The sequence below is a fragment of the Myotis nattereri genome (genome assembly GCF_964212035.1).
Source record: "Myotis nattereri genome assembly, chromosome: 1".
Lineage (NCBI taxonomy): Eukaryota > Metazoa > Chordata > Mammalia > Chiroptera > Vespertilionidae > Myotis > Myotis nattereri.
This window is the reverse complement of record NC_138075.1, coordinates 44,886,906-44,900,552: the sequence shown is the minus strand read 5'-3', so window position 1 is coordinate 44,900,552 and position 13,647 is coordinate 44,886,906. Positions and strand designations below refer to the sequence as shown.

Genomic DNA, 13,647 nt, shown 5'->3' with positions numbered 1-13,647 from the left:
ATGTAAATATTTGTGGAATGAAAAGTTAACTTAAAGTTGGATAGCTAGGAAGACGGTAGTACTCAGTGCTCAATTCACACACTTTTCCCCCAACAAAAAATCCTGAACAATCCCAGCAGAATTCAAACAGAATGGCAATTCTTTTATGTCAGCACAACAGTACTGTTTATTACCAAATGATCACACATTTTCCTGCTCTAAGCATACTGATTTTGATCCAAGCACGATATTACTTTTCCCCACCTCTGAGTAGAACCAGCCTTCATGTCTGTCTGGAAAATTAAACTCTAAATAGGTTATTCATTACTGAACCTAAAACATCATAAAGGCTCTTTAAGAGTTTCACAACTATCCTCTCTGTCTTCACCTACGTCAATCTTGCTTCCTGGACAAGTAATTATTGGAGATGTGCTTGCAGTATCTGTGTGTACTGGCTCCAACATGAATATAATATCATGTCCAGATTATTATTCTTGACAGGCATATTTAAGACAATTTTCATACTTTAAACTTTTAAAAATTGTTTTTATATGAGATTTCATTATTTATTGAGTGTCATTATTTGTTGAGGAGTTATACAAAAGGCAGGAAGTTGTTTAAACCAATGACCACTACATACTTTATAGATGTTTTTACCTTTTTCTATGTAAAAGCAAACAGCTAAATGGCCCTGAAATAAAAGTCTGAATCTAGATACACCCATAAATGGTTTTGGTACAACATGGGCTGATGCGTAATACTTTTCCACTAGTGTTTCTCCTCCTACTCTCCACCCCCATTTACTGGAAAGAGGAAGATCAACACCTTAGAATCATCTCATTCATCAACAATCTAAAGTATTAGTCTAAAACTTCAAATTAAAGTCAAATTCCCTGCTCCACAAGTAAGGAAAACAAATTGGGTACCAATAGAGGCATTTTCATTAATTATTAAATTTATCATAGTTCATCTACTAAGGTTCCAACTACCATAAAAGAAAAAGTAAAAACTTATTATGAGCAATAACAATTCTCATTCTAGTAGTAAAATTTTCTTCAGTAATTTCTCCTATCCCTATCTCCACCTTGAATATATGCAGTTCTGGTTGGCAAGGTCATCATATTTTGCATATATAAAAGAATTGGAATTGAATCTTGGCTTCCTAACTTTTATGAATTGAAAACTTTAGAAAATCACAGCTTCTTGGAGCTTTAATTTCATACACACACAAACGTGCTTGCGCGCACACACACACACTGGAGGATAATACAAACATGTTTTCTAAGTCCTGTTGGGTGGAGATAAGGAACTTGTACCTAATCTTTCCCTCCTCCTTAGGTTGGTGACCTAACATTCTTCCTTTAATAAAGATAAAAATCTTAAGCCTTCTTTTAATGTTAACTGAAAAATTTAAAATATGTCATGGTTAAAAACAAATCAAAGTTCACCCACCCGCATTACCAGCTGAAATCACTGCTTTAATCTGATCATCTACATAATCACTGTGATGACAACTCTAGGTCTTTGTGGTAGATCTTGCTGGCCCAATCTTTCTTCCTTTGAAGAAAATAAAGAGCCCTGACCAGTTTGGCTCAGTGGATAGAGCGTCAGCCTACGGACTGAAGGGTCCCAGGTTCGAGTCTGGTCAAGGGCATGTAACTTGGCTGTGGGCACATCCCCAGTAGGAGGTGTGTAGGAGGCAGCTGATCAATGTTTCTCTCTCATCGATATTTCTAATTCTCTATCCCTCTCCCTTCCTCTCTGTAAAAAAAAATCAATAAAATATTTAAAAAAGAAAATAAAGAGTTGGAAGTATGGAAATATAATACAATCAAAGGCAGTGTCCTCCCTACAACAAAGTAAGCAACTTTGCCTAAGCAGAAATTAGTTATTCCCAGAATAAACCAAAAGGTTCCAATCAGAATACCTTAAACAGCTACAGAAAAATACAAATTAGAAGACCCAAACTCTTATTCCTATTCTCTTGCTAGAAAATGCTGGCTAAGCTACACAATAGCCCCTTATCTTTCAAATCAGAATGTCCTCCTTACTAAATTACTTTAAGATCCTTTTGTAAGATAGGAGTCTGACAGAACTTGAAACAAACTCCAGTCTTGCAGAAGAACGAAGGTTTCCCAAACAAGCAATGTCATAAATGATGGCTGGCTTTGCCTGTGTAATTATTTTAATACCTTCTTTTAGGGTTAATCTTCTCTGTCATTTCTTACACCAATGCCACCACCGTAAATTGAAATACTGCTGATTGCTAAGAAATTCCAACTCATTTCATTCACACATTCCATGCACACAAACCATGAATGTGAACTTATGCTCCAGCACTGGCTACTTGAGCACTTTTGGCAAGTCACCTAGTATTTCCAAACCTTGATTTCTTCATTTATAAAATAGAGAGAGCCTGCCTGCATGACTTCACAGGGATACTAGAGACAAATTAAACAATGTGAAAATGTATTTGGGAAGAGTACTGACATACACACAAATGCTTGATATGTTTATACGGTCTCAAAATTCCCACACTTCACTGAAAAAATAATTTTGCTCCAAATGTTCAAATGTAGAATCTGAGGCTTATGGTTGTTGAATTGGCATTACATACTTCAAACAAGTCTCCAGGGACTTTTCTATCTATAGTTCCTTCTAGGAAAGTAGAGTAAGATGTTAAAACTTAGGTATATATTTTAATATTTTCACAGGTGGAGCACACACTTTCACTACATCCCTCTTGAGGACAAGAGTAGTACCTTAGTCGTCATTTTAGCTAAGTAACTGGCACAGAGACTAGCTCTGTGATTAATGTGAGAATACAATTTTCTAGGATACAAGTAAATGTTCATATGTGTGAGATGGAAAGATGTGTGGCCTTGGAGTACAGACACCTGCTCTCACACCTCATATAGCTTGCACAAGTTCCTCAAGCATCCTGAGCCTTCATTTCCCTTGAAAAGTCTACACTGTAATCTGTAATGCCACCCTTTATCTGATGTCAGACCTCCACCCAGAATACTGTAAAACAGGCCTTTGCGTGACAAAATGAAAAAAAAAAAAAATTCTCACAAATGCACTTTCACCACATATGAACTTTATCCATAGTAGAGGGCTATGGATTTTTATTTCATGTAATATTTATACCAAACTTGCTTATTTGGTTATGAAATATTTCCCATTGTTGGTTAACAGCAGTAAAATAGATCAGCTGTCAAAGGAAAGAGAAACTCTAAAGGTTCCTCTTCCTGATGCATGGAATAAAACCAAATCTTCCCAAAAAGGTAGATCAGATTCAACCCAAAATCATACTATAGCCTAATGTCACTGGACACTTGACAAAAGTCATTCATTATGGTAGTCTCCATCTCTTATGCCAAAATTAGACTCAACTTGTGACTAATCTGATTCAATCTTTAATTTCAGCAAAACAGAATAGTGCTCGGCAAATACTGCATTCTAATGCTGTCCACTCTTAGCCTACTCATGAACCTGGGAAGAAATGACAAAGCCCCCTTTCACAGTTCACTTTCCCTTACTCAAATAATCGCTTCACTAACTGCTCTTACTTTTCACCACATAACATTAATAGAATCACAAAGGAAACGTCATCTAATTTTAACCAACATAAAAGTTAGCTTTTGATTTCTCAAAGAGGCATTATTTTATATAATTTCCCCCAATGATGCCATTATACTTTAAGGTACAATGATACTATTCACCAACTATAGGTATCAGCTCTTTCAAGGAAGTGAACACATCTCCCAATTCTGATCCTTAAAGCACATGAAGGGAATACTGTAATCATCAGAATACTTAACAAATATTTCTGAGGTTGGTTTTAAAGGAATTTTAGATATCAGTAATGGAAACTCAAATGCTTATAGTTGAACCTTGAACAACACGGGGAGGGGGGGAAGGAGGGAAGGGGCACTTACCCCCACCCATCACACCAACAAAAATACACATATAACTTTTGACTCCCCCAAAACTTAACTACTAAAAGCTTATTGTTGACCAATAACAAATAGTCAATTAACACATATTTTGCATGTTACATGTATTATATATTGTATTCTTACAATAAAGAAAACAAAGTTATTAAGAAATTCATAAGAGAAAATGAATTTATGTATTTATTGAAAAAATCTGCATATAAGTAAATCCACACAGTTCAAAACCATGTTGCTCAAGGGTCAACTGTAATTCTTTTGGAATGTTAAATACACCAAGAATCTTAAGCAAATTTTGATATGTTCACTAGATGTAATATATAATGAAAACTAATTTATGATGTAATATTAAATGTAAAATATCTGAATAAAAATTATATATAAAATGTTATTATAAAATATACAAAATGTATTTTATGTAAGTATATCTATTTATTATATAAATCATATGTATCAAGTATATTATAAATCCATAACTTTATATATTTATATAAATGTTATTTTATATATTTAAACATATATAAACTATTTTAAATTTTTATATATAAAATATAAAAGTATATTTTAAAATTATATCGAAAATATCAGGTTAAAAATTGTAAGTGAAATGTAATTACAATTTTTTAAAAAATCTATGCAATGTGGAAAAGTCTGACTCTAGAAGGAAATGCACAGAACAGTATTTGTGTTTAGGTGATGAGACCATGGGTGATATTTTTCTCCATATGATAAATCTTACTTAAGGGGTATGCACTACTTCTATAAAACTATTTTTTAAAAAGAAAGGAAATAAATAGGAGGAAGCACTGCTTAGGTAAGAAAATGGAATAGTTAGAGCAGTTATCATTTAGTAAATGCTATACTTAAACTTTACCTTCTCAAGGAACTCTTTAAGTGGTCATAAATGATGTTAGAGAATATTTGTGCTAGAGGGACATGCTGCCTAATTCTGTCATTTGACAGGTTCAGAAAAAAAAACTGTAGTTGTATGATGCTTTACAGTGTACAAAGTGCTCAACATATCACATCACTTGTCCCTCAATCCTGTGAGATAGGTTCATGTGCCTGGTTTAAAGATCAGGAAACTGAGGGTTGGAGAAAGAACATCTGCCATTTATCAACGCTTACGATGTTGGGGTAAGCACAGCGATCTGGCGAAAATCATCACCATGTTACAGATGGGAAACTGAAGGGCAGAGGTTAACTGTGCTCACTTTCTTACAGCTGAGAACGCTGCTCCGACTCGACTCAAGGCCACTCACTGAAAACAGGAGTCTTGAGTTACAATCAACTTCCCAGAGTCCTTGGTGGAAGCGTTGGGCCTATGCCCCCGTCCTATGCCCCCTCTACCACCCTGGTCTCCTCTACGGTCCCTTTTCAGAGTTACCTAGCTTGCCAGCCGCTGTGAAGGTCCAGAGGAAAGGTAATAAGGCCCAGCAATACCCCAAAACTAAGGTCGGCGAGCCGCCTGCGCCTCAGGAGGAAAGCAAGGCAGTGAGTGGCTACAGAATAAGGGTTGGAGGGGGGCGCAAGGCTAGCAAATCTTATACTACGGGGTAGTCAAGGGGAAACCACCTCTGCCGTAGGAGCAGGGATAGCAACAAAAATCACCCTTCCTGCCCTTCCACTCGCGTCACTCGGCACAATCTCCAGAGCGCCTTGCGGGTTCATGTAGACTTTAGATTCTAAATCTAAAGGGTCCCCACACCCCGTGGGCTGGGCAGGGATTGTCCCCTTGGCCGGAGAAGCTGGAAGACACGCGATAGGGGCCGGGCAGGCCTAAGAGTGACGAGTGAGGGGTCGGAGACACCCGGGGGGACGGGGCACACGGACAGGGCTAGGGGTCCTCGGGCCGGCGCAGAGTGGAGGAGCCCCAGACCGCGGCGGGGCAAAGGCCGAAGGGAGGCCGCGAGCTGGCTGCCCGCCGGGACTTGGAGAGCTTCGAGGTCGGCCCAGGAGCCTCGCTACTCACGTTGGACCAGCCGGTCTCCAGTGAAGGTGGAGGAGCAGCTGGTGACAAGCGCACAGGGGACACCCGCAGCCATAGCTGCACTCGGGAGCCCGGTGTGTCCAGCAGCCGCTTCCGCCTTGGGCTGCACCACGGCCGCCGGCGCGTGGGGGGGACGCGACTGGAAGGACGCGTTCTCTGACTGGCCCGGCGGCCCTGACTCCGCCCTCTCCCCCTCTTCCGCTCCCGGCATGGGACAGCCCGGGCCGAGCGTGCTGTTGCCAAGGGAACGAGCTCCCTCCACCAATGTTTCCGGGCTCTCCAGCCCTCCCCGGCCCTCGCCATGGCTCAGGAGACTAAAAACCAGGACCCCATCGGAACCATCTTAATCCAGGTGGGAGCTGGGCCCCTCCTGGCCCGGCCCAGCTAACACACTGCCCAGCGAGCCCGGCGGCGCAGATCCACTCGCACCCACCGACTGGGAGCGCTGCCCCCAGATTGACCCCGGAGAGCTCCCAACCCAGACCTCGCTCGTAAGCCTAGTTCACCTCTGGGTGTCTCTGGTAAAAACTCCCAGACCGCGCACCGCACCCGGAACCTTTACTTCGGTGAAAGCCACCTCACCCCGAGGCACCATTTTAAAATGTATTGTTCTGAGAAATTTGAATCCATGATGTAGGGGATTGGGGAGGACACAAATCAAACACTTTTCAGGAGTAGTAAGAAATTCGGGGGAGAAGTTGAGATATGTGAACTGCTTTTCTTAAGCACCCAAAGTTGGGGGACCTAAAAGTTCCTTGCTAATAAGTCCTGGGGATGTAATGAATATAGCCTGGTGACTATAGTAAATAACATTGTATTGTAATATTTGAAAGTAGCTAAGAGAGTAAATCTTAAAAGTTCTCATCACAAGAAAAAAATTATAACTGCCGATGAATGTGACCAATTGTGATCATTTTACAATATATACAAATATCACATCTTTATGGTGTAAACCTGAAACTAATATAATATTATATGTCAATTATATCTTAATAAAATAAAAGTCCCTTGCTTGGGGATGCACACATAGAAAAATATATTTAAAATAACAGCAAATCAAGTTAAAGTTTTTAATATAAAATGTGACAAGTTTAAAAACTCAGGGGAATAATTATTTCTGAAGGGGTAAATATCAAGAAAGCCTTAACTTCTCCAAGTATAATTCATTTTGTGATACTCTCAGATTTTTCTGAACCGGTAAAAGAACATTTACACATTATAGTTTTAAAATGTTTTCCACATATATCGTCACTTTTAACTCTTATATTTAGTTCCATTTGACTAACTTTAGTAACTTTCCTAAGGTCACTATTAGGATTCTCATTCAGATCTGCAATGGGTCTAATTTTTCTTCCTGCCAGGATTTTTATCTCTTAGCTCCTATCTAGGAAAGACCTCTGTAAACTCACCTTTCCAAAATACAAACCCCTAAACTTAACAGTTTCATAGACTTCTCCATTATGAATCATACACAAATCTTTTTACTGCACCTCTTATTACCCTTTTATTCACCATCACCTAGAATGAGTTTAGCCAAACTGCAAAGTCTGGGGAAATAGTCTCCACAAGACTGCCCTCACTTCTACATGAGCCTCAAGTTCAGGAGTCCCCAGAACTACCCTCACTTCAGACCAGCTGTCTATAATTTGGGAGGCCTGACCACCCTCACATTGGCTAATTTCCTAGAATAATTCACAGGTGCTATGTTTACAATTACAGCGTTATTATAGGGTAAAGATACAACTAAAAATCAGCCAAGGGAAGAGATGTATAAGGCAGCGTCCAAGAGGGGTCCAAATAGAGTGTCCAGTCATCCTCTCTCTATGGAATCGGACAGCATTACCTCCTCCCGGCCACAGTGTATGACAGTGTGCAGAGTATTGTCAACTAGGGAAGCTTACCGGACAGAGACTTTGGTATCTAGAGTTTTTATTGGAGATCAGTCTCACACTGTCCTACATGACTGACCTTTCCTCTCCAGCCCTTCCCAGAGATCAGACTAATGCTTTTAGCCTTCAGTTCCTAACGTTTGAAACTGATACAGTGTGGCTCAAAGCCCCATCATAAACCCCACTGTTAGACTGTCGGGTGGCCAAAGCCTCCAAAGCAAAGACATTCCTATCAAGCAGGAAACATGGGCCTACAGATCACCCCCCATTGTCTAAGGGAAAAGCCAGACTCCTCTTTAGGTGAGGTGAATTATTCACTACACATACCCCCTTCCAAATCCAGAGCCCATTTTCACAGACTCCAAACAATCAGAACACTAATGGAGACTCTTACTTAGAAAGAGCCAGTTCTTCCCAACAGTATACTTCATTTGACTACAGGAGCCATTAAGTTTCTCTATAGCTCCCCCTACTTCTCCAGACCTGAGACAACTCTTAAAAAAAAGACCAGAATCCAGGAAGAATTCTCATGCCTATAGTGGTTTGGAAGAGTGTAGGATAAGATACTGACTGAAAAGCAGAAGTCTTTTCATTTTGGAGTGAGATCCCGAGGTATCTGTTTGGTCAGTCCACGATACAACATTATAGTTTCTGTGTCCGTTGTCATCAAATTGTAAAATGGAACAAGAGTTTAGAACAGTCGTATCCATGCTGATCAGCACCTCTATCTGCGTAAAGGGGTTATTCTGGACACACTGTGTCGAGGCTGTGTAGAGAAACAGGGCCTACATTTTAACCTGATTGCTGAGGCTGATCTCTAGACACATACAATGTAAAATTCTCCCCGGTAATGTATAGCATACATATAATGAGGAAAATGTGGAAGACCTTTCCTATTTTCCCACTGAGTCCTGAGTATTTGTGAGCATACAGCACCACTCTCAGACATGCCACATGGATTTCATTTCTCGCTGGGGCTGTGGTTTCTTTCTTTCAAACAGACTGCCAATAAACAGTGCTGGAAAGAACACTTGGTTGGGAGGCAGAATCCTAAGGTCTGATATAGGCATGGCATTCTTCCAGGTGGGCAACTTTGGGCTAGTCGCTTCACTTCTCTGGGTCTCAGTTTCCTCTCCTATACAATACATAGCTTAGATTAGATACACCTCTAAACAAATTGTCTCAATTTCCCCAAAGCTGCATAATTTCTTTTCATTGTAAAATCCACTTCCTTCCTTTACAATTAGGCAATCAAATCACACACACACACACACGCCCACACATACATTCAGGGTTGGGCAAAAGTAGGTTTATAGTTGTGAGTACACAAAACAGTTTATTCTTGTATTATTTATTAATTCTTGTATTATTATTGACTTACTTTTGCCCACTTCTGTATGTAATATATGTATATATTATGTATTATATGATATATACATATGTACATATTATATATGGTATATATGCCAGAAAAACAGTTACTTCAGATCTCCACTTGTTTCACCCTGATGTGGTATATTTGGTCTGTGTCTCAATCAGATATATTAAGCAACTCTTTGGACCAGTGGTTCCTAAAGTGTGGTATCAGGACCAGCATTAACAGCACCAGCTGGGAACTTGTGAGAAATGCATATTTTCAGAACCCTTTCCAGATCTACTAAATCAGAAGCACTGGGGGTGGAGCCTAGTGACCTGTTTTGTTTGTTTGCTTTTTGTTAATCCTAACCCAAGGATATTTTTTCCGTTGATTTTTTTTTTTTTTTTTAGAGAGAGAGTGGAATGGAAGGAACGAGGGCGGCAGAAAGTGTGAGAGAGAAACATTGCCTCCCACATGCACTCCAAACAGGGGCTGGGGAGGAGCCTGCAACCCAGGTACTGCCCTTGACTAGGGATCAAACCAGTGCTCTAACCATTGAGCACACCAGCCAGGGCATGATCTGTGTTTTACAAGCCTTTCAGACAACTCTGATACATGCTCAAGGTTGAGAGCTACTATTTAGATCATATTGCAAACATAAACTCTAATACTATTTCAAGAAAAATCACAATAATCAAAGCTAACATAGTATTTACCAGGTATATCATGCATGGTGCTAAGTGCTATATAAATTTTAACTCATTTAACCTGTACAACAAGACTACCAGATAATTATTATGATTATTTCACATTATAGAAAAGAAACTGACCAAAGATGAGTCCTGTGAGTTGACCCATATACATGGAAAATGCAAGCAATCTTCTCAAGCCTTTTCAATCCAACCCTGGCATAAAAAGAGAGTCTTCCTTTGGCCCTTTTTGCTCCTCTAGATATTTAAACCCTGCCCTTTTTACTGAATTTTCACCAACCTCTAGCTTTATACATTTAAAACATACATTTGCAAATTGGTAGATATTCTCCATGCACTGGTTAATGGTTAGGCTTCTCTGTGAATGGAGCTGTACTAACATTGACTACTAGAGGCCCAGTGCATGAATTCTTGCACCAGTGGGGTCCCTCAGCCCGGTCTGCAGGATCAGGCTGAAACCAGCTCTCCAACATTCCCCCAGCGGTTCCCGGATTGCCAGACAGTGCAGGCCAGGCCGAAGGACCCCACTGGTGCACGATCAGGGCCAGGGAGGGACGCAGAGGTTGGCCAACTGGGGAGGGACAGCGGGAGGGCTCCAGGGTACGTTTGGCCAGTTTTGCTCAGTTCCGATCGGCCTGACCCCAGAAGCAAGCTAACCTATCAGTCGGAGCACCTGCCCCCTGGTGGCCAGTGCATGTCACAGTGAGCGGTTAAGCAGTCTTAGCATGTCATTAGCATATTATGCTTTGATTAGTTGAACGATGACCAGACGACCAGACACTTAGCATATTAGGCTTTTATTATACTAGTATACTAGAGGCCTGATGCACGAAATTTGTACAAGAGTAGGCCTTCCTTCCCCCTGCTGCTGGCACTGGCACCCAGGACCCGGGCTTTGCTCCAGCCCCAGCTTTGTCCAGAAGGACATCCGGAATAACATCCGGTCTAATTAGTATATTACCCTTTTATTATTAATAGACTAGAGGCCCAGTGCACAACATTTGTGCACTGGGGGAGAGGATCCCTCAGCCTGGTCTTCGCCCTCACGCAGTCTGGGACCCCTCGGGGATCAGGCCTAAGCCAGCAGTCAGACATCCCTCTCACATTCCGGGCTCTCAGTCTGGGACCCCTCACTCCTTACTGCCCGCCTGCAGCAGAGGCAAGAGAGGCTCCCACCACCACTGCTGTGCTCGCCAGCCATGAGCCCAGCTTCTGACTGAGCAGCACTCCCCCTATGGGAGTGCACTGACCACCAGGGGGCAGCTCCTGCATTGAGCATCTGCCCACTGGTGGTCAATGTGCATCATAGCGACCAATCATTCTGCCATTTGGTTGATTTGCATACTAGTCTTTTATTATATAGGAGGATTATTTAGTCTGGATTCAGACTGCCTGGATTTGAACAGTTCCACCAGTTAGCCAGCTGTGTTACCTTGCACAGGTTACTTAACCACTTTAAACCTCACATTCCCTTAAATATACAATGAGGATAATATGAACTCTCTCTTAGGAGCCTTGGAATACAGAATAACATAAAGTACAACACTCAATAGATGGCAGTTATGATTAGGTCTCTTACCATTTAATATTACTTAGCTTTGTGTACATTTCTGTGTCTTTTTAAGATTAGCTTGTTCTCTAAATTGCTGGAAAAAGAAGAAAAGTTAATTTTAGCTTGTCTTTTTAACTAGGAATACTTTATTCTTAATGAGAACTTTAAGGGTATTGCAATTTGGCAAACAAGGTATGCCTTATTTCCCTGTTACAACTGATTTTTGGGGGTATCCCATTTTACCTAATAGATGATTGGTCCATCAATCATGGATGACTGGATACAAATCTACTCATTCATTCAGTCTCCAGTAATTTATGTTCTGTTCAAAAGTGAATGTGCCGGCGTTCTTGTTCCAGCATCTAGAAGGGTTCAGCAATCTGGAGAAGGGCTGTGTGTAACTTAATAAAGAGTCCAGAGACGAAGCATAATTTTGAAAGGCATTATAGAAAGTCAGAGGAGCCTAGCTAAAGGAAGTAAGATCTCCTCATCTCAGGACCCCATGCTTTTTATTAACACAAATTGTCCTGAGGCGAGGCAGAGATATACACATCAAAGGGTCAGGTTTCTATACACAGTCCATTGTCAGATTATCAGGTTTTGGAGAAACTGCCTTCGGCTGTTCAGGTGTTTGGCCAGTAGGAGGCAATAATATGTAGATTAAGATGCCCTGAGCTGTCTGGCAGCAAGCAATCAATTTAATGCGTCCTTTTCAGGTTTGGGGAAATGCCATTGCCACTCCAGATGATTCAGCCCTTGCTGACATGTTGGAATTGGTTCCCAGCAGAATGGAGCTGGACTAACATTGATTATTATTTAGTAAACATAATAATTGGTACAAATTTATAGTAAAAGTAATATTTTGATAAAATATCTAAAATACTTAAGAGAAGATTTTTAAATACAATTAATCAGTGCCCTAATTATAAACTCCATGTGACTTATTATGTGAGCATGTGCTTAGATGTTTAGATTTTTCAGCACAGTCCTGTTAGTGAATATTCCATCCCATTGTCAGATCATATATTAAAGTCCATGTTTTCCTTTCCGGTTCAGAAAATATGATTATTATTTCCACATAGAGTTCTACTAGAAAGCATTTTGTTAACTAAATTCTTTCACTTCAAAATGCTTATTTTAACTAAATTTCACTTTTGAGTCTAAATGCAGGCTGTTTACGATTTTAGCTGAATCTTTCCTCAACTAATCAGAATAGTGAGCTTTTTATCATAGCCATAATAATCATCCTTACAATTAAAATAGTAGCCAACATTTATTGAGAGTCAGACACTGTACTGAGAGCTTTAGATTTTCTCAAGTCCTAACAATAACTCTGTTAGGAAGGTGTTATTTTTATCCCAACATACAGTAGAAGAAACTAATGTACAATGAGATAAAGCAACTTGCCCAAGCGATAAATCTTACGCAGGTGATGGCACGTTTGTGAAACTATCTTGAAAAAGTGTGGCGGTAACTCTGGGAAGCTTCCTAGATGCTTGCTTTCACTAATAACTCTTAGAAGCTCTCTTTGTGTGCTTTGTTAACAATAATGTGGTACCTTTTAAATACCTTTATAAATGCTTGCTTGGCCCAAATATTGAACATATGTTTGTGCAACAAGGATTACCTAGTCTTGCTATCTAAATTATTTTTTCAATTAGTTTTGGAAATTGTATTTCTTTTTCTTTTTTTTAAAAAACATTTTTATTGATTTCAGAGAGGAAGGGAGAGGGAGAGAGGGAGAGAAAAATCAATGATGAGAGAATATCATTGTTGGGCTGACTCCTGCACGCCCCCTATTGGGGATCGAGCCCACAAACCAGGCATGTGCCCTGACTGGGAATCGAACCATGATCTTCTGGTTAATAGGTCGATGCTCAACCACTGAGTCACACCGGCCAGGCTGGAAATCTTATTTCCAAAATGCAACAGTTGTGTGTTAACACCAACCTTGGAAACATTGGAGTTAATTGACCTTGATATTATCTTTGTCTGGTTTGTCAGAAGCGTACAACATAAATGTGATGAGAATGACTCCGCCTAACTCTATCTTTAGCAGAGATGAGTAAAATGGTAATTATGAGATAGATTGCTTTTGACAATGTGGAGTCTGGCTGCACGGCTCTTTTAAATTCTAGAGCAAATCTTTACTGCATTAAATATTTCAAGGCCTTCTTATTAAGCAGCCCTATCCCCAAACTGTCAAAATAATAA

The 13,647-nt window shown here is 40.2% G+C and overlaps 2 protein-coding genes across 2 annotated transcripts in view; one reads left to right on the top strand and one right to left on the bottom strand.

Moving 5' to 3' along the window:
- The window catches only part of AAGAB (alpha and gamma adaptin binding protein), a 49,388-nt gene extending 43,359 nt beyond the window's left edge, over positions 1 to 6,029 (bottom strand). The window contains exon 1 of the mRNA XM_081113423.1: positions 5,908 to 6,029. Coding sequence (XP_080969549.1) covers positions 5,908 to 5,980 — 73 coding nt within the window. The 5' untranslated portion in view covers positions 5,981 to 6,029. The remainder of the gene's footprint in view (positions 1 to 5,907) is intronic.
- A 197-nt stretch (positions 6,030 to 6,226) lies between these two features.
- The window catches only part of IQCH (IQ motif containing H), a gene marked incomplete at its 5' end in the record, with an annotated part of 200,887 nt that continues 193,466 nt past the window's right edge, over positions 6,227 to 13,647 (top strand). The window contains one exon of the mRNA XM_081088533.1: positions 6,227 to 6,277. Within this exon, the coding sequence (XP_080944659.1) occupies positions 6,227 to 6,277 (51 nt within the window). The remainder of the gene's footprint in view (positions 6,278 to 13,647) is intronic.